Source organism: Patella vulgata, chromosome 2, assembly GCF_932274485.2.
Source record: "Patella vulgata chromosome 2, xgPatVulg1.2, whole genome shotgun sequence".
Taxonomy (NCBI): Eukaryota; Metazoa; Mollusca; class Gastropoda; family Patellidae; genus Patella; species Patella vulgata.
In genome coordinates this window covers 12,793,098-12,818,244 of record NC_065880.2, presented here as the reverse complement: position 1 = coordinate 12,818,244, position 25,147 = coordinate 12,793,098, and the positions used below count along the sequence as shown (strand labels likewise).

Genomic DNA, 25,147 nt, shown 5'->3' with positions numbered 1-25,147 from the left:
TAATGCAAACGGCATTTAGGTTTTCTTTGACAATTATAAAAACATTAGCAGTGATCGGCCAATCATGCTCGTTTACTATTTTATAAAAGAAAATCAACGAAGTATTACGAAATAAACACAAATTTTCAACAATAATATTTTATTGTCAAGTTCAATAGGCGCAGATTAAACAAAAGACAACTAGGGGTTTATATAATCTTTTTTTTAGCGGTCTCAGCAATCGCCAATCAATTAAACAAAATATTTTAAAGACAACGAACAATGTTATATTTCTTTAAAATTGTCATCAACCTTACACAAAAAGAAAAACACAACATTGCAGCTATTACTAATATACACGTACAAAGTTTCAACAGTCTTTTATTTATTCATCCGAGTCCGAAACGTCGTCAGACCGAGTCCGAAAAGTCGACAAGTATGTCCGAACCGCAGTTAAACTCAGTCCGAATTAAGGTCGCCTGATCGAAATGTCGTGCTTCCCTGGGTCAGACCTTTCAGTCATAAATCCACCCACACATTTTACACTGCTTTCGTGTTGCGTCTTGATATACTAGACTATAATTGTTTGAAAATGGCGGACATTCCGAAGTAAACAAATAAGTAGCAGGCATTGAATAAGGTATAATAAGTAGGCATAAACTTAAAATTTAGAAATGCAATTCTCAACAGGGGAATATCCATGAGTATTTTAAAAAGTGCACATTTTATACAAAAACGATCCATAGACGACAGATAGAATTTATATTCTGCGACTACGAAGTTTGTTGTCATGCACAAACATGTTTACTTACGGTACATTACTACATTACTAGTACTAGTACTAGGCTAGTATTAATAGAATCTACTTATATTGGAAATGATAAATTCATGAATTAGTACTTTCAGTGACCTCCATGTCCAATGCATTTTAGTCTATGGACATGCCACATGACATGGCCAATTAAACAAAAAGTCCATTATGGTATGTCTGTAACTGTAGGCCATAATAAAAAAAAAAGTCCATGTTTTTACACCAGCTGTTCAGAAACAATGATGCTACTTATCACAACTCGTCGTCCATTTCCACTACCGGTAGCAATTTTCCCCAATATCTTTCAACCTTACTTATAAGCTATCGTGATTCACGAAAGCACATAATGAAAAGCTACATTACTAAATCTTACCATGCTTTAAAGTTCTGATTTGCAGCATGGGTTACAAATTTCAAGCATGACCAATTTCAATTGACGATTTCTCTCACATTTAATCTAATTGACATGTTGATTGGTTGAAAACCACTTGCATTCGAGAAGCTTTGGCATATTAAATCATAATTTTGCAAGATAAAACTAATAAAAGCCTATTTGTAGGTAAAACATGCATATCAACATACCAATGTTTTAGCTACCAGTACATGGAAGTAAGGCATCCGTCACAGACGGGTGGATTGGATGGCTGAATGGTTAGCACATTGAGCCAACTGGCATGTTTTCGAGTCCCTGGTTGTACGTGACAAGGAGTAGGGTTGCCTGTCCAACCTCATGGGCTTTCTCCAGGTCCTCCAGTCTCCTCCTGCTAAAGACCTGAATTATGAAATTACATTTGTACCATATTTTAGTCCCGAAATGACCTGGTTTGTGTCGAGTGGACGTTAATCCCCATTTCTCTTTCTATCTTTCTCTCTCTATCTCTCTCTGTCACTGGCATTGTCAGGTACAAATTCAGACTTTGTGAGACACAATCCCTCGTTCTGGTTCTTGTGATTTTGTCCATCACCTTTTCCTGTATTTTTGAAAGTGATACATTTCCTTTTTATATCAATAAAAATGTTGTTAATTTAATCTTTCAAAATTTTTATAATCACTATTTGAATAAAAGTAATAACGAAAGGCTCTCATTTCATAACAAACAACTTATAATATTTTTCTTATTTGAGTTCTTTCTGCAGGAAAATTACTACGGGATTACTATTAACATCTGATTGAATGGTCATGAAATTGTAAATCAGATGATCATAGTTAGAAATATGACTTTGCTTCAAATCAAAATTGGTATTCAATTTCAGTAACCTGTCTAACATAGGTTCCTGATCCATTATCATACATGTATAATGATTTAGGACTTGACGTCTCACATGGAACTGTTATTATAATTCAATTAAACATACATTATACAAGAGCTAATTTTGCCTATTGCAGGCCTGAAATGTTATCTAAATTATTATTTAGACATTAATTAACTTATCCAGACCATAATCAACTCTCGATGTCATCGCTAGCCTGCGATATTTACTGGATTAGGATCTGATTTGCTGCCCAACGCTCATTCATGATTAAATCAAGAAATGGATAATCGAAACTATGTTTTTATCGTACCGACTTTAGTAATGATGATCGAGGCTAGGACCAAAAATTCAATCACTAAATTCTTGATTCAGAGTGGATCAATTTGACTGAAATTTTCAGCAAATTCCCTTTACATTATCTAGTTTTTAATTATTATAGTGAGAACTGCCAGCTCTTTATCAAATCTCTCATAATGTATCTTTAACCAAACAGGGCTGTTATGCAACAGTCTTACTATAGATAGAATTGCATGCTCTTATTTCAGATTGTAGCAAGTGGAGAAGAAAAAAATTTCAACATGCCTCCTTTGGCGTGGGATCAGATCATGTCAGTTAATCTGGCTGATCTGAAACCAGATGATGTTGACAATTTATTTGATGTTCTGAAGGAAGTAAGACATTTAATAAAGTTAGACTGATAACTGTAACGATTCACCCCAAAAAATGTTCTGATCAGTAAACTTAAATGGTGTTATTAAAACACGAAATCATAGAAAGAGTACAGTATTAAAACTATTACAAACAAAATACATTGTTTTGATTAACTTTAACAAAAATATTATAAAATATTATGTTTATACTGCAATCCATGTTGTCTGAGATTAGATTGAGCCCAATTTTTACTAGAATTTTGTCTTTTCAATCATTTCTATATAGGGTGATCCTAGCAGTGAAAATGATCCAGATAAACTTAAAAAGCTATTTAAAGTAACAAGAGAAATTATGATCTCTAAACATGAGGACTCAGAAGAGGCAATGGCAGAAGCTGAAAAAGAAGCTGAACAATCAGAAAAGAAAGGTATTAGATAAAGTATCCCACATGTCTAAAAAAAAAAATTGTCCAAATACATTGAATTGTTATTAACTTTTGAAAATCATTTATTAACCTAAACATATGTATGGGTTATGATTGTTTTTAGTGTTCATTTTTACATTTTTTGACTATAATTATATCTGACATTTTGTTTTAAGCTTGTAATAAAAATTAATAATTTGTTGGGTTTTTTTTTTTTCTAGAAAAAGAACTAAAATCAAAAATAACTAAATTAAACAAAGAGTTAGAAGAAGTAAAGGTATGTCCATGATTTTTTCGAATGTTTCGGATACAATGTGATTTGAAAGTGACAGACACAGTAGAATTATTCTTTTATATTTATGTGAAAAATTTATTTATTAATTTGAATAATTGCCATGATGAGTGCAAGATCAATACCCTGATCAATCTTGAATGTACTCATGATTGGAGGCCTTGGCATATTATTCTAGTTAGTTGTAACAACACTAATTGAACCTTGGTTTCAATTGCCCAGTTGTACGTGACAAGGAGTAGGGTCGTCTGTCCAACCTCGGGGGTTTGTAGTGTAGCAGTTGATGTAAATAAAGAATATTTCTGTTGTGTCTATATTTTAGACATATGGTCCTGCAGATAAAGGAAGTGGTGGAGCTACGTCAAGAGATGCCAGATATCTACGAGATCAAATTCGTGATTATGATGATCAAATTCAACAGCTTCAAGCTGATAATAGAGATTTACAACGAGATCTCAGTAACGAAAAGAGAGCTGCTGAAAAGGTATTCCTTTATTATCACATTGATAAGATAAAGTAATGAAATGAGTTCAACCTCTTGATTTTTTGCACCAATCGTGCTAAATGCTAAAGAAGGCAGGCATACTCTGTGCAAGCAATGTACTATTAGGGAAAGTCTGCGCTCAGGGCAGCACTACAGTCTATTCTTATTTCAATTTCCAACTCTCAGAGGGGGTTGGGTGGCCGAATGGTTAACGTGTGCACGTTGTATCATTAGGTCTGTCATTGAGTCAAGTGCCATGGCTTCGATTCCCTGCTTGTACATGACAAGGAGTAGGGTCTAGGGTCGTCTGTCCAACCTCATGGGTTTTCTCTGCGTACTCCAGTTTCCTCCCACTGCTAAAGAACCCTACGCATAAGCGAATTAATGAAATAAAATTAAACCATATGTTAGTCCCGAAAGGACCTAGTTTGTGTCAAGTGACTGTTAAACCCCATTTCTCTCTCTTTCTCTCTCTCACTCTCACACATTTTTTCGCATGCACAACACCAATTACAACTTATAGCTATCATACCAGAACCTGATCATAATTTGTAGAAAAAAACATTTCAAAAGTGTCATTAGCTTTTTGTTTTGGTATAATTGATTTTTGAATTTAAAGATTGTTGTTTATTTTTACAGTATAGTGAGAAGATCAATGAATTAGAGGAAGAACTTGGTCGATTAAGAAAAGATGTAAGTGAATACTGTTATGAAGATATCATACTATATTGTCACATTAAAGAAATTGTACTATATTGTCACACTAGCAGAATGCCCGGTTTGGGCCCAAACCAGATTTGGCCAGGGCCCACATTTGGCAAGGACCCATATTAGTTCATGGCCCACATTTGGCAAGGGCCCACATTAGTCCGGGGCCCAAATTCAATGTCCTAAAACACAAATATTGTCACATTAAAGAAATCATACTATATTGTCAGATTAAAGAAATATACCTTTATATTCAATAAATGAAGTTAATGACATTATCAGTGGATTATTTATGTCAATAAAGTTTTTGTCTCTATTCTGTGTGCTATATATCAATATCTAATTTGTATATTTATATCCACCTTAAAAGCTAATTATGTTGTATCAGTCACATGTCTGTCAATTTCTCCACGAAGACTATACAGGGATTTTGTGTATAACGTTGTTAGTGTTTTTGTTTCACAGAATGATCAGTACAGACAGGATATTAGTGACTACATGATGCAGCTTCAAGCGCAGCGAGAAAATCTGGTAGCAAGACGTGGTGATGATCAAGATGTCCGAGATAAAATGTCCAAGAAAAACAGAGAGTTAGCTGAAGCTATGGAAGAATTACAGGTTTGGGAATCAGTCATTTTAATTTTAAGTCAGAACCTGAAAATACTGATATCAGTGCTTATTTTCTATTTTCCTTGGGTATACTTTTCAAGAATGGAACTTATACCATTGACCTCCTCTGTGACGTCATAAAGAAATATAACATCTGTCACAGATAAAGTCAGGTAGAAATTTAAGCTTTGCTAGGCACATTTCCTTTGGTTCATCTCATTTTGTCAGGTAGAACTTTAATAGGGGATGATCAATTCACAGTGATTAGAATCGTGACGTAATTAAACACAACGAATATGTTTCGGCTGCATGGTTGGTTGAGATATTTACTTATTCATTCGACTCATACGTTGTAGCCCGAAATCCACCTTTTCACTCAATTGTCACTATTTTTGGGATTGAGAGAATTCAATTCCGGAACATTTAATCGAGTACCCCCATAGTCTCTATTATTTTCTTAAGTACAACTAAAACTGTTATTTCCAGGCCAGACAGCAAAAGAAATATTAGTATAGATAATTGTTTTGAAGATTTGTGATCTTTATTGTAGAATTTAACAGACAACAATGAGTTGCTTCAGAAACGTTGTGAAGAACTAGAAACTAATCTGAGTGAAGCTAATGATCAGATGTTTAAAGCAGCGGAAGATTATCAAAAAATCAAGGTAGGTTTATTAGTTTAATTAATCATCAGGGGGGTTCGATATAAGAGTAGGCCGTAGTGCATCACTTAATTAATCATGCATTATGCAAGAGCTAAGGGTGCCTATTGCAGGTCTTTCTAAGGGCCTGAAATGTTATCTAAATTATTAATAAGAAATTAATTAACTCATCCAGACCATAATCAACTATCGATGTCATCGTTAGCCTACAATATTTAGTGGATTTGAATACGGTTTGTGATGGATGATTGATTGTAAAAATAATGGATAATCAAGACTTTGTTTATTATCGTACAAATGGTAGTAATGACAATCAAGGCTAGCCTAAAATTGAATCGTTAATATCTCGGTTTATAGTGAAGCAATTTGACTGAAATTTTCAGCATATTCTGTTTACATTATCTATTTTGTAACTAATATAGCAGGAACTGTCAGCTCTTTATCTAATCATACCTAATGCCCCTTTAATAATTTATGCATTATAAGCAATATCATTGAACTTTGTTTCCTGAAGGAGGATTTAACCTGAGAGATGTCAATTTTGAAGATAGTTATGAAATTTGTTATATGAATTGAAACTTATTATGATGTTTTGCATGTTATTTCAGATGGTACTTCAACAGAGTGATGATGTAACTGATAAACTTCGACAAGATAATGAAATACTTAAAGCACAGGTATAGTGAACTACTCATATCAATAAGTGGAATACCAGTACTTCAAATAAATTTAATAAATGTTTGGACTTTTTCACGATTAATGACACTCTATTTAAAGGAGATAAATATCGTCGATTTTGGTCTAAAGAAAGTATTGAATTGGGTTGCTAGATCGATGTGCTATTTTAACTGGTGATGGGAAGCTCTATATTGGTTTAAATTGTATGTTTCACTGGGATGTAAAACTTTGGCAAGGCATTCTTCAAGTTTAGATTTAGAACATAATGTTATAGGTTGAAGATCTGACAGAAGAAGTACAATCTAAGACAGAATCAGATGATGCTATTATGGTGGCTGTTAATAACAAGATAGAAGAATGGAAGGTTTGTAATATCATCATGATCTCTCCTTTTGAAAACAATCAGATATTGTATTTATTGACTTTAACAGATTTTGATAAAGTATGACTACATTTATGACCATGGCACTGTTAAAGTGTATAAGATCTTGAACTTTCTCCTGTCATGGAGTCAACTGGCGTGGTTTCGATTCCCCGGTTTTACGTGACAAGGAGTAAGGTCACCTGTCTAACCTTGTGGGTTTTCTCCGCATCCTAAAATTTCCTCCCACTGCTAAAGACACCTACGCGCAAGTGAATTATTGAAATAAAATTGAATCATGTGTTAGTCCCGAAATGACCTAGTTTGGGTAGAGTGGATGTTCAACCCCATTTCTCTCTCTCTCTCTGTCTTGAACATTCCAAATACAAATGCTAATTTAGATTTTAAATACACATTTTAAACTTGTTTATAATTTCTGTAAAAGATTAATATTGTTGTTTGATTATTCCAGATTTTGATGTCTGATAAAGATCAACAGATCAGTGAATTAAGAGAACAGGTATTTAAACTGAGAGAACAACTTATAGCTGCTAACATGGATACAGATAAAGCTTCTGTTGCTGCTCTTTCACAGGTTAGTATGTTCATATTTAAACAAAGGGATAAGAGATTTCTGGAAATATCCAATGCTATCCATATCAAATCTTGCATAGAAATATTCCAATACAATCTAATTAAAATATAGATCTATATTTCGTTTCGTTTTTTATACTTTCGATGGCCTACACCACATGTAGATCTAACCAGTTATAGTGGGAGTTTACGTTCTATGAAGTCAGGTACCAAGCAAGCGACATTTGACCTGATTACGTCAGTCATTCGAGTAACCAATTAGCGACCGCCATGTATTTTTTATCTACTTTTGCTTTGTTTTGATTTCTATTGCCGCTAATGTCTACCCACAGTTCCGCGCATAAAAGGTCAAACGCTCGATTCGACAGACCATTTGATTGGCTGACCCCTCATTTCAAGCAGAACACGAGTTAAATAACAACGCTTCCAGATCCAAGTGTAGTAAAGACAAGTAAAATCGAAATTTTGAACTATAAAAACGAAACGAAATTGGATCTTTGTTTTAATCAGATTGATTCCAATACAATATCCTTGAAGGTGAAATATTCTCTATAGAATAAGTTATCTATACAGAATGATTTGTAATGGTTTAGCGGGGGTTGGGTGGCCGAATGGTTTAATGCATGCGCGTTAGATTACAAGGTTTATCATTGAGTCAAGTGGCTTGGTTTCGATTTCCCTCTTGTATGTGACAAGGAGTAGAGTTGCTTGTCCATCCTTGTGAGTTTTCTCAGGGTCCTCCAGTTTCCTCACACAGCAAATTATTGAAATAAAATTGAACCATATGGTAGTCCTGAAGTGACCTAGTTTGTGTCAAGTGGCTGTTAAACTCCATTTCTTCCTCTCTCTCTATAATGGTTTATGTTTATAAAAAAAGTGTAATATTTTAAAAATATGTTCCCTTATTGATTGTTTATTAAACGTTTTTGTTTATTTGTAAAAAAGGCTACTAAAGACAAAGATAAACAAATAGAAGAATTAACGGAGAAGATTAGTCAATATGTATCAGATATGGAAGCCAATGCTGCTATTATTGAAGATCTACGCAATGAACTCAATAGAGGTTAGAATTCTTTTATATATTTATGCATTGTCTGAAAATTAGATGAAGAGGATTTAGTCACAAATTTTGAATGAATTTCAGTGTACGTTATATAATAATGAAATTAGATTTGTCACAATCTGATTAAAACACACATCCTATTTCGTTTGTTTTTATAGTTCAAAATTTGTTTTATCAGTCTTCTTGACAGAAGGATCTGAAAGGATCTTTAAATTTTTAAACCATGCTCTGTTTGATATAAGAGATTGGCCAATGAAATGGTCCGTTTAGTTATTCTTTACGCAAAGTGTGCACTAAAATATGGGAGACATTAGTAAAGTAGCCAAGAACAAAATAAAAGTTGGATATATAGTTCACGTCATTTAGTTGTATGTTCCGGACATGTCCGACGCTTTTTTCCAAACGTCCTAATTGGCCGACCAGGAATATTCTATCATATTATGACACCACGTAATTTTGTAGAAATATTACTGATATAAATTTGAATACCGTACAGGAATTAAATATGAAAAATAACGAGGCGCACCTATTTTTTTTTTATTATGTACGAATTTGAATATTTTGTTGACACGTGATTTCTAATTGTGATCTAAAACTTCTTGCTTAATAATGATAAAAGTCATGCCCCTTATTTTTGGTAAAAATGTCCAACAAGTAAAATTTTGAAATCTCAATACTGATGAAAAGTAAAATCAGATCTGTTTTCTTAAGTGTCATTTTATTATTTTATGTTAATATCAGGTGGTAAAGGTACAGGTGATAGATATGTAACTAAAGTACGGGAATTACAGAATGAGGTTAAAGAGAACAGAGAAACGATGAAAAATAGAGAAAATGATGCCAAGAAAGCTGAAGAAGATGCTAGAATTAAAGATCAAGAATTATCTGAAGTTTTAGAAAGAATGAGACAATATGAAGCAGTAAGTGTCATGCCATTGTGTTATTAAATGCCTTGCTTTACTTCATTATACACAAGTAAAATATATTTTTGAAAGATTTAAGATAAAAATTAAACTAAAAAATCATGGTACTCACATGTCCTATAAGGCTAATCCGAGTGGTGAACAGATTCTAAAGCCTAGTCTCAGGAACCAAAATATGTCCATGGTTTGAATCCTTCTGGGTACCAAGAAGCCCAGTTCTTACTGATTGGGAGGAAGCAGGGTGGGTGGCTTCAGTGCTGACAAGGAAAGTGTATGTAGCTGGATGGAATGAAAAGTTGAGGTCCTGTGTACAAACTGAAAGTATACATATAAGATTCCTGGTCTGTTTATTGGGCAATAATCTTCCCCTCCCCCATCACACACACACAAATATAAATATTAATCTTAAAATAACCTTATCAAAGTGTAGATTAGATGCTAATGAAGCCCAATTTCATTGTTTGATATCTAATGAAAAACGAAACAGTTTGACATGATATATTGACTAGGCTTATATTAGAAATGGTTTTAATATAGTTTGATTAATTATTATAACAGGGAGAATATGGTTTACAAGAAGCTGTAGCAGAAATAAAAGAAGGAAAGACACAAGTTAAAGTCAGAGATAGGTACGTTACTAACAACAATTTTTAATATCATGGAAACTTGTTGTTTTTTCAATCTCCATCATAAAATTCCACATGTATTCAGAGAGAATGTTATGATGCCGATTCATATGGAATAAACTTTATTAATTGATAAAAGAAACAGCTCTGGCAATACACCACCTGTAACTGACAATATCAGGCTCAATATCAGGTTTTGTCAGGTGTAATTTCTCTAGTGCTGATCATTTTGTCTTTTACAGACTTTTCTGTTGTGTGCTGCCATTGATATGTTCGGTACATGTTCAGCGGAATGTTAAATGTCAGCTTTAACTGTAATAGTTTCTGAGTAATCTGTCTAATACAACTAAAATCATTATTTAAAGGTTCATATTTTAAAACTAAGTCAACCATGTTTATATTATCATTATTTACAGACAAATAGAAGAATTAACGAAACATGTGAATCAAGCCGAGTTAAGGATAAATGATATTCTAGATGAAAATGAAGAGTTAAGATATAAACTTGGTATGGATCCAAAAGAACCCATAGATCTTACAGAGTTCCGTAAAAACAAAGCCACAAGGAAAGAAGAGGAAAAGGCGCTTAATTTTATTCTGCAAAGGGAGGTGTGTTTGTATTTTATTATTGATAGTGTTGTTTGATATCAGAAAGTGTCACCATTTTTTTTTCATAAAAAGCCTTTTTAAGGTTAAAATTCAAAATGGTATTATTTAAATTTGAGAATAATTCTGTTATTCAAACAGCAGAAGTTTATTTACTGAATTTAAATGGTCAGTGTATTATATTTAGTGTATTATATTTATCCAATTTTAGTACATATTTTGCAAATTTTTTTTCATGATCCGAATGGTTTAGGTTTGCATGAGACCCCATCAAGGTGATATTATCAGATTCTTATGAACTTGTAGGCATGTATTATTATCTTGTAAATATTTTGTCTTTATTGTAGATTGAGAGATTAGAAGAAGAAAGAATTGACTTGAAGAAAAAAATCAGAAAATTAGCACAGCAGACGGGTCAAAGGTTAGTTACTTTCGTAAAAGTCCCTAATTAAAATTATGAAGCAGTAATGATAATATGTTTGGTTGGACTATCTGTGTACCATCCAGAAATAAACAGTTACTTTGGAAAGCTTTTGTGTCACTGGTAAATGATCCCTAGGCTAGGCAGTGGAAATTTAGATGCTGCCTTGGCAAAATAAGATCTGTACAAATATTCTTAGCAAATAATATTGTCTAAATTTGTTAGTCTTGTAATTACCAATATAGCATATTGTCAAGAAGTAAAACAGTATTTATTTATTTCCTTCCTTCTGATATTGAACCTAAATTAAGTAAAACAAAGAAAATAAATGGAGGGATGCCCAACCCAAGTTCAGATTTTGTCGTTGATACCATAAGGTTGAAAGGTTTTTAATAGTATGATGCAATGAAGTTTAATGGTGCTTCTGTTGGTAGTAGATTTTGTAAGGTCAGGGTTTGTACCAAGTTGTTTGATTATTTGATAGTCAAGATTTCGACTGGAGTGTCTCGGTAAGTGGAAGTGAGTTGCGACCGGGGTGTCTCTCTACAAATTGGGATAACTGGACGAATCGCCCATCTCTATCTACTTAAATTTAAGTAGAGATTTTCAGTTAAAAGGTTTGTTTAATATATAATATTGTTTTATACAGGTCTTTGATGTTAAATATGTCTGTTAATTGGTTGAACTCTTCTAATGATTAGTAATAAGAATGGTTTCGCATTGTACATATATATAGACCCTCAAGTTTACTAAATGTTATTGTGCTTGATAACGATAAGAGAATACTTATCGAAACGTCGTGCCTGTGTATAATAGACCAGTGATTGTTGTCCCATATAACTGTATAGTTTTGTTATGTTTCCAATTGCTAAATGCCACTAAAGGATTATATTGGATTATGTTTTATACAGGGCAGTAGCTCTAGGGTTAACAGCAGAAGATATGATGGCCGTACAAGATTTTACAGAAGATCTCAAATATAAAAACCAGACTAAAACAGAATCAGTTGCTACAATAATCAGACGTGAAGTAGCTAAAGAAGAAAAAGTTATTCGAGTGAGTAGATTCATACAGATATCAAAGAATGTCTGAGTAAGAATGTGATTGCATTTGATGTTATTATAGCCCAGTTGGTGTTGATATGCCATTAAACTTCATTTCTTTCTTTGTTGGGAATTGGATACTCATGAAGATTGATATTACATTTGTCAGTAATTATGCTGATGGAATCAGCTAACATAAGATACAATAAGATGGTTTCAAACTTTAAAATCCCTATGCAGTTATGGGGGAGGGTCGAGTGGTCTAATGTGTGCACTTTAGATCGTAACATCTGTCATTGAGTCACATGGTGTGATTTCTATCCCAAGCTTGTACATGACCAGGAGTAGGGTCGCCTGACTAACCTCAAGGGTTTTCTCTGTGTCCTCTAGTTTCCTCCATTAAACTTTATTCTCTCTCTCCCTATACAGTTTAGAACTAAAAACGACACTAGGAAGAGACTTTATACAATACTGTCTTTCCACTTATCATAGACTGAACATTAACACACAGTCTACTGATATACTACACGCATATGTTTTCTCATTGGTGTAGGACAGAGGGGCCTGGCAATGGACAATGTATAGTCATTCGGATGGGACATAAAAACAAAGCTTTTGTACATATTGGTGTCCATGTAAAAGAACCCTTGATAGTTGAAATTCGAAATATGCCTGTCTAGCTGTCTTCAATAGCCCAGTCGGTACAGAACAGTAGGACATTAAACCCCATGTTGTTTCATTTCATACATATATACTTCATAATTTTATTTCTACTATTTTGTAGAGTCATGAGTTAAAGAACAGTAGGACATTAAACCCCATTACATATGTACTTCATAATTTTATTTGACCTGTTTTGTAGAGTCATGAGTTAAAGAATGATTACCAGAGAAATTTACAAGATTTAGATCATGTTCATGAACAGAATGCAGAATTAAAAGCTCGTACTAATCAACTTAATGAAGAAAATCAATATCTAAAAGACAGTGTTAAAGAAGTGCTTTTGGTATTAAAGGAGAAAGTTACAGGTTAGCTCTTTGTGTGTTTTGATCAAATTTTTTTTTTATATAAATAAATAATGCAGGATAACTGTGCATAGCAGCACAGCAGAGCAAACAATACAGAAGAGATTTTACTTATAATAAGATAAAAAATTTCCAGAGAAGATAAAACTTTAGACGGGAATCCTCTGAAAAAATCACATGTTGTGATGAAACATGGTCCAGTGTGTGTCAGACTTTTATCAAATCAAAGACTATACAGGAAAATAAGTTACCAATGATGAAGTATCATGATGATTATATATGTAATGAATGAAAATGTTTTCGGCTATAATTGAATGAATGACCTTTGTATTATTTTAGATGGTAAAATACAAGGATCAGCTATAGAATTACCAACTGTAGATAGAATGTTAGCTGTAAGTCATACTTTCATTCATATTATATAGATTCAGTTATAAACGATTATAATTCAAAGACTTTGAGATTAACTCGAAATATATATTAATTATTTGGGAAGTATTTTAATACTCTTTCTATATATGTTGAATATGAAACTTGAGTTTTAATTCTAGATAGACCATTGTATGATATATGATATTTCCATATCATTGCATTCGTGAATATATATAAATTTGAATGATTTGTTAATGTTATCAAGTATAAAGATGAATGCCCAGTATAATAGTTTAGTTGATTATTATTCTATAGGCATTAGAAGCTAAGAGAGTTATTGGTGGACATGATACATCAGGTTATATGAAAGAACAGTTTGACATCATGCGTGGTAGAAATGAAGAACTAAGGAATGAATTAAGAGAAAGTCGCGTAGAAACTACAAAGAATGCTTTAGAAAGAGACAAGGCTTTTGACAAGGTTTGTATAAGTATTTTCTTTAGGTTTTCTACAAAAAGATTGTCTGGTCGTCTGCAAAGTCAATACAAAAGTCTTGTTTTGTTTCAAAAAAGATCATCATGTGTCCTTTTTGTCAAGGGGCGGGTTGGATGGCCGAATGGTTAGCATGTGCGCGTTGTATCATAAGGTCTGTCATTGAGTCAGCTGGCGTGGTTTCAAATCACCGGTTATATGTGACAAGGAATAGGGTCGCCTGTCCAACCTCATGGGTTTTCTCCGGGTCCTCTGGTTTCCTCCCACTGCTAAAGACCCCTACGTGCAAGCAAGTTATTGAAATCGAATTATTGAAATAAAATTGAATCATATGTTAGTCACAAAATGACCTAGTTTGTGTCGAGTGGACGTTTTGTCATCTTCTGCTTTTCGATTGTCTTCTTCACCAACTTAGCAGACCATTCTTAATAATGAGATAAATGTTATTTGAATGTCTGTATATACTAACATCACTTTGTTAAATCAGACCACTAATTAATAGAGTACATAGATGGGTGCATCGAAAAAAATATATGTAAAGCTACATGTATAATAGTTAGAATTCTGTTTGAAAAATCTAAAAAAAATTATGTAATATAAGATATACTGAATACAGATAAATTCTATAAATCATTATTCAGATAAATTATATTAATCATTATTCGGATGAATTATTTGAATCATTATTCAGATAAATTCTATAAATCAATTTCCAGATAAACTATATAAATCATTATTCAGATGAATTATATGAATCATTTTTTCAGATGAATTATATAAATCATTATTTAGATAAATTATATAAATCATTATTCATATAGATATATAAATCATTATTCAGATAAAACAGATGGAGAAAGATAATTTAGCTCTACAAGAATCAGGTGTGGCACCAGGTGTATTCCAGGCTTTACCTTTACCTGAAGGCATGACTATAACTAGTACAGAAATTATATCTAGTCTTAATGAACATCTAGTTATTACACTACAGGTCAGTTAATTTTTTATATAGATGTTTCTGGGGAAATTGATCAGAAATGACATTTTACGCTGAACTTGTTTTGGGAAATACAAGTACAATTTCAAATGCATTCCAAAAGAAATGCAAATTTTGTAGTATTTATATCACATGTTACATCTACAAATATATAGGTGGGTTTGAGATGCTGAATGGTCAGGGAACTGGAAGTCTTAAGTCTGTCATCTATGCAAGTCAGGAGTCTGATTCCATGATTTAAGTTGACAGGGAGTAGGTTTGCTTCTCTGGGTTCTTTCATATCTTGCCTCTGCTGAAGAGGGGGTTGGATGGCCGAACTATTGAAATAAAATTGAACCATTTGTTAGTCCCGAAATGACCTAATTTGTGTCAACTCTCTCTCTCTGCCAAATTTACCATGTTAGTTTCAAACAGACCCAGATGTATTAAATAGGTGTTAAAAGTAATTTTTCTTTCTATAAAATATAAAACTTTTACCAAAGTTGATAGTTGATTTAATAATCTTATTTCAGGAAATGAGTCTAAAAGATGCAAATATAAAGAAAATGGAGGCAGCATTAGAGAGTTATAAAAGAAAGTTTGGTGTATTAAGACATCAACAAGGATTGGTTTATTCAGATTATCTTCAAGATAAAAAGGTATGCTAAATAGTGATTAAATTCATATATTCCTACTTAGATTAATTCCAAATACTACTTAAATAGGTGAATACGAATTTATCAACATAAATAAGGGCTTAAAAGTGTTCTTTAAATGTGACCGGCTCACACGAAACTAGGCATTTGTTGCACAACTTCATTATGTACTACAGGCACAAAAGCATAAACCATATGCCTTCCTGTTGCTGTAAATGAGCCAAACTCCAGTTGATATGACAAATTTAAAAAGAATCACATTTTTGGAAAGCTTATAGGCTGTGGAGTATTAAAATATGCTGCCAGCTCTATTTTCATAAAGATGACCAAGAGCCTGGTTTTGTGGGAGCTGCTCACATGTAATAATTGAACCGACTAACGTAGGTTAAATACTATCTTGGCTGTGATGTTCTCAAATGGAAATATGTTCAGATGCCAACAGACAATTGCAATCAGTTAGAAAATAATGTTGTTAGATGGCCATAAGTCTGTATTGCCATTTTGTTTCCTGAAATATTTGTACTATCTATTTATAATATTTAACAAAAATTTCTATATAAGACTTGGCAGGAAGAAGTAAAATCTCTGCAAGAACAAATAAAGAAATTACATGGACTGAGAGAAGAAGATGGGGTTAAAATTCAAGAATTTGATGTAAGTTGAAGTTATTTCAGACTTCTGGCTAGAAAAGGAATTAGTAACTGGCATGGACACATAGAAATTATATAAACATCAAACAAAATGTTATTTTGAGAGAATTTTAAGGCACTTCTATTTAAGTCTGTAAAGTCTGTAAACTGTGCTATATTTGCATTTATTTTCATTCGGTGTCTTTGTAAAATACAAAATGCAGTTTTTAAACTGTCTATTATTTTATAAATTCAGAGACTCACAATAGAAAATTTACTTCAAGTATGTATATCTGTATATTTCGACCTTATTTAAATGTATTTTAGAAAATAAATTATTTCTGATGAAATTTCAGAGATTAACTGATACACTAGGACACGATGATGTGGAAGTTAGAAGACGACTCGCAGAAATGACAAGAAAGATAACTGTACTTAGAGTTAACGAAAAAGCTTTGACCAGACGCCATGCCATAATGGAAGAGATAGAAAATACATTACGAATGGTATGTAAATATTTATGATTCGTCGTCATCTCCTAAAAATGTTTGATTCTCAAATTTTGTTTTGCTCAGTCAACAGGTCTACATTCAAGTTAAGGGGGTTGGATGGCAGAATGGTTAGCGCATGTGTGCTGCATCATAAGGTCTGTCATTGAGTCAACTGGTGTGCTTTCAGTTCCCTGGTTGTATGTGACAAGGAGTAGGGTCACCTGTACAACCTCGTGGGTTTCCTCCAGGTCCTCCGGTTTCCCCCCACTGCTAAAGACCCCTACGTGCAAGCGAATTATTGAAATAAAATTGAACCATATGTTAGTCCCAAAATGACCTAGTTTGTGTCAAGTGGACGTTAAACCTCATTTCTCTCTCTCTCACATTCAAATTAAAAAAATTGAAAATTTGTAGGACTTATAATAATGTGAATAAATGCATTTATATAAAAGCCTAAATTTAATATCTTTACAGAATCTACAGAATTTAAATAATGATATGGGACAAATGGAAACAGCAATATCTGAACGAATGGGTTATCTACAGAGATACAAGGTATGACCATTATTCTATGATCATTATTCTGTAGAATCAATTTTTAAAGCAGTTCTACTTCAAATATTTACTTTCAAAAAGTTTTTCAAAAGCTTTTTAATCTGGTGATTTATGTGTTATTCTATGGTGATTAAAATGTATTGGAATTTGATCAGTATTTTTCTCTTATAGTGTTAGTTCAATAAAATCATCTAATATTTAAAAAAAAACAATATATAGACAAATAAAGTAAATGTATCCTTCGAAAGATTCACAATTTCTAGAAATTTAAAATTAGATCAAAAAGACCAAAATTGATCAGTTGAATTACAATTTGAATAGAGTCTCAGAATATTTGGAAAGTAAAATCAGCATTCAGTGTTACTACAATTATATACTCTTCAAAAAAAGTAGGGGATATTCATAAACAATACAAAACTGCCGAAATGCATTGCTGTTTTTATTAGAGGTAACCAGTGTATGTTAATAACAGACCAGTTGCCTACACATGAACATAAACAGTTCATATGGGCATCTGACAGCCCCATCTCACTCGCAAAGAGATACGCTAAACAGTAAATCTTATGTAAGAACCGATAGGAAAGCAAACATGGATAGATAAACCAGCACGCGGAAGTTTTCATCAACCCTTCCTTGAAGTGTTAAATTTGACAATGAACCCCTCCCAAGTGTATGGCACTATTGCGTGTCGCATGTGCAGCTCAGTGGTTCTGTTGGGACGATAAGTTCTTCATCTGTGAACATACTCTCAAAGCATGTCAAGTGTCCATGACTATTTATCATATCACAACATGCTAAGTATTTGCATTTCAAGATTCCCTACTTTTTTGGAAGATTATATTTAATTTCATTTAACAGTTATTTATTGACAATAATTATTATAATTTAATTTCAGGACATGGCATCGTTCAAGATTGGTGCCCTACAGAAAGCTCTAGATGATTCAGTGCCATCATCAGATTTAGATAAAGTTAATCGTCAGTACCATGAATTAACGGAAAAATATAGAGACTTGTTAGAAAAGGGAAATAATTTAGTCAACAAGGCCGAAGCTGTAATAGGTTTAGAGGTATAAACTTACAACACATAATATACTCATAAACATTGTGCTAAAGTCATTTATTTAAACTTGGCAAACTTGGGAGGTTGGATGGCGAATGGTTAGCACGCGTGCGCTGTATCATAAGGCCTGTCATTGAATCAACTGGCGTGGTTTCGATTCCCCAGTTGTATGTGACAAGGAGTAGGGTTGCCTGTCCAACCTTATGGGTTTTCTCTGGGTTCTCCAGTTTGGTGCCACTGCTATAGACCCCTACGCACAAGCAAATTATTGAAATAAAATTGAACCATATGTTAGTCCCAAAATTACCTGGTTTGTGTCAAGTGGACATTAAACCTCATTTCTCTCTCCCTCTCTCCCTCTCTCCCTCTCTCTCTCTCTCTCTCACTCTCTTGGCAAACTTTACTATTCAAATAGCTGCCAGACCAGAGTTGCCTTTAATAGCACTGTAGAGGTCTTTGCTGGTTCGCATTGGTAAAAAAAAATATTATTTGAGATTTGCTAGAATTTAACTAGGGATGTTCTTGTTAGATTGTATCCAAAAATTGAGAGAAATCTGCCTAGCCATAGAATAGGGCACTTGAACTTTGAATTTATAATATTTTTGTGGTTTTGAAGGAGATTAAGAAACACTGATGAAAGATTTATTACACTAAGTAGGTCAGTGCTTGAAATTTTGATCAGTTGAGTCTAAGGCTATTTTGAGTATTGAAATATTCAAAAAATAACTTACATCTATTTTCTTGGTGAGAGAGGGATAAGGCCACTTTTAATTTGCTATATAACCCAGTAAGTAAGATTACTGGTACCATGTCTGATGTAAAAATGATGGTAATAAACAAATAAGATATCATTTATTGATAACATTACTATGGTTTATTACAAGATTTCACAAGTCATTATCAAGCATACAAAGGCAAAGAAGTATAATTTGAAATGAATATGAATATACAAAGAGCAGTGTGAACTATCTAATGGAATATACATTCATTCATTCATGAAAATACTTATAATGCAGCATTTCCAGCAAACTGCTCAACCGCGCATGGGAGAATTCATCAATGACACAAAGGTGAAGCACTAGTCAAACTGGAGTCTTTCATAGTAGGCTTCACGGAAAAGGTGTGTCTTCAGTCTCGATTTGTAGATATCAATTTAAGCTCCAGGAGGAGCTGCTTCCACAAGTAAGGACCAGCAACCATGACATACAAAACTTAGACTGTCTGTCTACTCTTAGCTTCACTTGAGAAGAGACGCTAAGCTAGTTGACCGACATTTTAAGTCCTAAATCGACAATTTTAGTCGAAACCACTCAGTATACTTTGAGAATTTTAAAAAGTATATAATCTGCTTCCATTTAATAAAATTGAAAAAGTTTATCTAGTCTCTGTGTGTATGACATATGTGTAACAGAGTACATGTTGTTGGATATGGCAGCCATTTAGGACAGAGATCTATTCTCCAAGTATGAAGTAGATGGATCTCTGTGTGCAGAATAATACAATGAAAGAGCGGTCTCCAAAGGTACGGAATCCGGATGGTGGCACCTATAGGAGACATTGTAAGAAGAGTGAGTATGAGCAGCTCTCACATGGTGGTAATGACATCAGCCTTTTATTTCAATTTAATTTAGAATGAAGTTAAACGTTTAACAGAAACAAATGAAGAAATAAAGAAAACTATGGGAATAGAGAAGGAAAAACTCCATGCTTTAGAAGCTGCTATGGAAGAGCTACATAGACGTGGTAAGTTCAAGTTTCATCTTTTTGTATTAATAGTCATATTAATCAAGCTTTGCTCAGTCTTCAATTGATGGATTTGAGTGCACTATAGATATACATATTGGTAAGGATTATTACCACTAAGCAATTGCTATTGAACTACACAAATACATGTACAGAAATGTAAAAAATATTCTACTTCCTTAAACATACATTATGCAAGAGGTAAATCTGCCTATTGAAGGTCTTTATTTAGGCCTGAAATGTTATATAAACTATTAATTAGACATTTATTAACAAAACAAGACCATAACCAACTCTCAATGGCATCGAATACTCGAGATTTTAACTAGATTAAAACAGTTCACCATTTAAAAATTTAATTTAAAAATGGGAAAGCGAGGCTAAGTCTCGAACATCTTGTCAAAACTACAAACAGTAATAACTTGGCTCAGAATGAAGTAATTTGAATGAAATTTTCAATATTTTCATTTTACATTATTTTTGAGGTATTATAACATCTCTTTCACTTTTAGTTTAATGTTTTTATCACAGACCCTGACATGCAAGCGAATTATTGAAATAAAATTGGACCATAAGTTAGTTGCGTGCCATGTGTTACATGACAAAATGATTTTCAGACATTTTTCTCTATCTGTTTTTATCACCTTGCTTTTATATCTGTCTGTGTTTATCACCTTGTTTTTATATCTATAGGTGTAACAGATGGTAGTGATGTTAAAGTAACAGATAGTGATATTATATCTATATCTAAGAAGATAACTATGTTAGAGATGAAAGAATTAAACGAGAGACAGAGAGCAGAGCATGCTGTTAGAATGTATGAACAACAAAAAAATATACTCCATGATCTAGAGACCAGAAATAAAACACTAGAAGATAAATTTGCTGATGTAAGAAATGTTGTCTCCTCATTTATATTATTGTCATTATTGTCTTGTACATCGCTTTAGGGAGCTGTGGTGACTCAGTGAGTAAGCCACTGGCTCACTTACCATGAGGTCTTGGGTTCACTCCCAGTGTTGTTCTAGAAAGTTCCTTCGGATTCCCCAATGTATTTTCCCTTGTCAGTGGTGCATGACAGAGGGCCTGGCAAGGGAAAGTGCCTAGTTGTTCTGATGGGACAAAAAACAAGGTCCTTTGTGACGAGGCTGCTGACTCGCTTATCATGATGTCTTGGGTTCACTCCCAGTGTTGTCCTAGAAAGTTCCTTCGGATTCCCCAACGTGGTTTCCCCTTGTCAGTGAAGCATGACGGAGGGCCTGGCAAGGGATGGTGTCTAGTTGTTCTGATGGGACAAAAAATGAGGTACTTTGTAGATGTTGGTATGCGCGTAAAGGAAACCTTGACTGCAGGAATTCAAATTAAGAATAGGCTGTGGCGCGGCTGTCTGGGCACAATTTTCATTATAACACAGTGCATGGCATATGTCTGTCTCTTGAGTATCCCAGTCAGTGCAGAAAAGTAGGACGTCATATCCTATTTCATCGCATTACATCACTTTAGGCAATTAAGAAACCTTAAAAAAAGCTTTTGTTGTTCTCTGGATTTAGAAGAAATTAATTGTCTAAAGTATTAAAGAAGAATTTGTTTAATTGAAAGTTTTATTTTTACAGACAACTAAAATGAATCTAGAGATGCAGAAGGTAGAAAGAGATTTAAGAGATGAATTAACAAGTAAGTAGTTTATACATCAATTCATTCCACTTCATAAGGGGGTGGAGAGGGGAGGGTGGAGCTTGGCCATATCGTTGGTGAACATAGGCTAGTATTTGATTTAGACAAAACTGGCTTGTGCTTGCTAGCATTTAGAATAGTTGTGCATTTATTGTTTCTTGATTTTTGGATTTGTAAACATACCGTATTATATTACAGATTCTGTATCTAAAGTTGTCAGTGATGCTGATAGAAAGAAAATAGCAGAACTAGAAGAATCAGGGGTCATGTTACGTCAAGAAATATCTAAATTAAAGGTAAGTTATAATCGTGTCATTTGAAATATATGTGGGTTTATAAAGATGTTGGGGGGTTGGATGGCTGAATGGTTAGCATGTGCGTGCTGTACCATAAAGTCTGTCATTGAATCAACTGGCGTGGTTTCGATTCCCAGGTTGTGCGTGAAAAGGAGTAGGGTCGTCTGTCCATCCTCGTGGGTTTTCTCCGGGTCCTCCAGTTTCCTCCCACTGCTAAAGATCCCTACGCGCAAGCGAATTAGCCACTATCCTCCATTTGTTTATGTTTCGCAAAGGAAACACTACAAGGAAGTCTGATATTATTACATTAACCCAGTTGGTGGAGAAATGTAGAATGTTAAACCCCATTTAATTTATTATATTGTTTTGTAGGAAATATCAGAAGTAGCTGGATCACAAGTTAAAACATTAGAAATGCAGCATGTTTCACGAGAAAAAGAATGTAAATCATTACGTCAACAACTTGTTGATTTCCAGATGCAAAGTGATGAAAAAACTATTATAGGTATGATAATAAAATAATAAAGGTACTAGATTCTCAGCTAGAATGTCCTAGGTACAAATCCTGGATTTTCAAGCCCACCTGTCAGCGGTAGTAACTGCAGGGCATGCAAATGTGAGAGTAAAAAACGTGCATGGTTTGCATGTAAAAGATCCCTTGACATTTGAAATCCAGTGAAGAGCTGCTGAAAATGCTGCTGTTCAAGCACAATTCTCTTCCCCAACATTGGACCTGTGTGTGGTCGGTTGGGTGTTCTAGTGGTTTAACACGTGCGCGTGAAATCACAAGATCTGTCATTGAGTCAAGTGGCATGGTTTCGATTTTCCGCTTGTACGTGACAAGTAGTAGGGTCGCTTGTCCAACCTTGTGGGTTTTCTCCGGGTCCTCCGGTTTCCTCCTTAAACTTCATTCCATTTCATACCACTTTTAAACATAGTATTGTTTAACAACTCTTTTATAAGTCACAATAACTTCATCCCTGTATAATTTGAACATTTTATCATAGTTCTTCTAAACGTCCAGATAAGTCAGTATTAAATTTTAGTTTCATTTCTGACATCAAGTGTCAAACTGACTAAATCATTTTCTCTCAACATTGATTAAATCTACTTAATATTGAAAAATATCAAAAAAAATTTAAAGACTCAATACCACTCTTGTTGGAACTGAATATGTCCCAATCTTTATTCTGGTCAACAAATTGTACTATTACAATATTCCAATTAATTGATGATACAAATTTCATCTTAACACACCTAATTTAAAAAATTGAAAAAATTCAACTAAATGATTTGGAAAGCCTTTTCAAACCTTTTCAAATGTGACTTGGATTTAAAAATATTTTCGAACCCTCTGGACAAGTAAAATATGATGTAATGGATAATTTACACAACAGGTGGGACACTTAAACATCTAATACTTAGAATAAGGCTATTATTTATTTTCTGGAGCTGTCAAGCCAGCAAGAGTGTTATTGTCCCTTTAACACAAATGTTTTGTGGATCAAATCAAAACATTCAATTTCAATTAAAGTCATGTTTCCAAATGTTTTATGTAAGTTGAAATAATAAATGTCCACATCCACATATTCAATATTTGTATTCTGTAAACAAATTCTATTAAAAAAGGTAAGCTTCATAGACATATTGTACAGTTACAAGTCAGTGAAGGTATGGCTATTAAAAAATGGGAAGAAGCCAAGAAAAAAATCACCAAACGGGAAGCACATGTACTCCGACTGGAACAGAGACTGGATGAGAAAGATAAAACTATATATCACAACCGAACTGAAGCCCAAAATAAATGCAGATATCTCAAACGTAGTTTACAGGTACAGTTAAAGTTAAATTTGATTTTTATTGACAAACTTTATTTGACATTTGGGTGGTTGGATGGCCGAATGGTTAGCACGTGCGAGTTGTATCATAAGGTCTGTCATTACGTCAACTGGCGTGGTTTTGATTCCCTAGTAGTACATGACATGGAGCAGTGTCGCCTGTCCAACCTCATGGGTTTTCCCCAGGTCCACCGGTTTCTCCCACGGCTAAAGACCCCCAAGTGCAAGTGTATGATTGAAATATAATTGAACCATATGTTCATCCCAAAATGACCTAGTTTGTGTTGAGTGGACGGTAAACCCCATTTCTCTCTCTCTCTTTATTTGATATTACATACCAAATGATAGATAAGATTCCTGATATTTTGGTAGTTTAGATGAATTAATTGTAGATAAATTTGAATATTTCAGGAATTGCGTATACAGTTTGCTGGTGCTGTACCTTTATCTAAACAAGAAAGATTCTCTAAATTAATGGTAAACCTACAGAATGATAAATCGAAACTAGAACTAGAAATGAGAGATGTGAGTATCATATTGAATTTGTATAATGGTAACACAATCATTATATCACTATTTTTATTAGGACCAGCTAAGCATTATTTTGAATTCATGTACACACATACACACACACACACATATACACATTTAACAACAACTGGCTAGGAGAACTTGAAACAAGCAAACAGACAAAAATGCAATAAGAGAACTATCTGTTTTTCCATATTATTGATAGTCATAAAGTAATATTTATGATGTGTGATATTTCTGTGTGTAGGTACAGATTTATAGATAGTGAAAACAATTTATCATGATAATAATTCATGAAATTAGAATGATATTATCGTGTTTTGTATTTTCTAATGAATTAAATATGTTATCAGATCCGAAAGCAAAAAGAAGACATGGAGGATGAAGTTGCTGCCTTAAAATTAAAACATGAAAGTGTACAAGAATTAATAAATACTTTAAAAGATGGTCATGGTGCAGCCAAGGTTAAAGAATGGCATGGTAAAATGGATGCTATTCGTCTAGAAGAATTACGACTAAAACGGCAGACAACTAAATTAAATGGACAAGTAAATATAAACAGATTTTAATATCATATCTTATTTTGATATCATATCTTATTATATCATATTTTATTTTA

General features: G+C 33.5%; 1 protein-coding gene across 1 annotated transcript in view; it reads left to right on the top strand.

The window, feature by feature from the left end:
• The first annotated feature begins 559 nt into the window (after nucleotides 1-559).
• Nucleotides 560-25,147, top strand: part of LOC126812027 (centrosomal protein of 290 kDa) — a 33,139-nt gene continuing 8,551 nt past the window's right edge. The window contains exons 1-34 of the mRNA XM_056098926.1: nucleotides 560-619; nucleotides 2,590-2,715; nucleotides 2,981-3,122; nucleotides 3,341-3,396; nucleotides 3,734-3,895; nucleotides 4,535-4,588; nucleotides 5,069-5,221; nucleotides 5,763-5,876; nucleotides 6,482-6,550; nucleotides 6,826-6,915; nucleotides 7,385-7,507; nucleotides 8,452-8,569; nucleotides 9,311-9,489; nucleotides 10,051-10,121; nucleotides 10,535-10,727; nucleotides 11,072-11,145; nucleotides 12,057-12,201; nucleotides 13,051-13,216; nucleotides 13,553-13,608; nucleotides 13,901-14,065; nucleotides 14,919-15,068; nucleotides 15,587-15,712; nucleotides 16,271-16,363; nucleotides 16,695-16,844; nucleotides 17,304-17,384; nucleotides 18,280-18,453; nucleotides 20,078-20,189; nucleotides 20,883-21,079; nucleotides 21,803-21,863; nucleotides 22,062-22,159; nucleotides 22,532-22,664; nucleotides 23,789-23,991; nucleotides 24,409-24,522; nucleotides 24,882-25,076. Of these exons, the coding sequence (XP_055954901.1) occupies nucleotides 2,623-2,715; nucleotides 2,981-3,122; nucleotides 3,341-3,396; nucleotides 3,734-3,895; nucleotides 4,535-4,588; nucleotides 5,069-5,221; nucleotides 5,763-5,876; nucleotides 6,482-6,550; nucleotides 6,826-6,915; nucleotides 7,385-7,507; nucleotides 8,452-8,569; nucleotides 9,311-9,489; nucleotides 10,051-10,121; nucleotides 10,535-10,727; nucleotides 11,072-11,145; nucleotides 12,057-12,201; nucleotides 13,051-13,216; nucleotides 13,553-13,608; nucleotides 13,901-14,065; nucleotides 14,919-15,068; nucleotides 15,587-15,712; nucleotides 16,271-16,363; nucleotides 16,695-16,844; nucleotides 17,304-17,384; nucleotides 18,280-18,453; nucleotides 20,078-20,189; nucleotides 20,883-21,079; nucleotides 21,803-21,863; nucleotides 22,062-22,159; nucleotides 22,532-22,664; nucleotides 23,789-23,991; nucleotides 24,409-24,522; nucleotides 24,882-25,076 (4,110 nt within the window). The 5' untranslated portion in view covers nucleotides 560-619; nucleotides 2,590-2,622. The remainder of the gene's footprint in view (nucleotides 620-2,589; nucleotides 2,716-2,980; nucleotides 3,123-3,340; nucleotides 3,397-3,733; nucleotides 3,896-4,534; nucleotides 4,589-5,068; nucleotides 5,222-5,762; nucleotides 5,877-6,481; nucleotides 6,551-6,825; nucleotides 6,916-7,384; nucleotides 7,508-8,451; nucleotides 8,570-9,310; nucleotides 9,490-10,050; nucleotides 10,122-10,534; nucleotides 10,728-11,071; nucleotides 11,146-12,056; nucleotides 12,202-13,050; nucleotides 13,217-13,552; nucleotides 13,609-13,900; nucleotides 14,066-14,918; nucleotides 15,069-15,586; nucleotides 15,713-16,270; nucleotides 16,364-16,694; nucleotides 16,845-17,303; nucleotides 17,385-18,279; nucleotides 18,454-20,077; nucleotides 20,190-20,882; nucleotides 21,080-21,802; nucleotides 21,864-22,061; nucleotides 22,160-22,531; nucleotides 22,665-23,788; nucleotides 23,992-24,408; nucleotides 24,523-24,881; nucleotides 25,077-25,147) is intronic.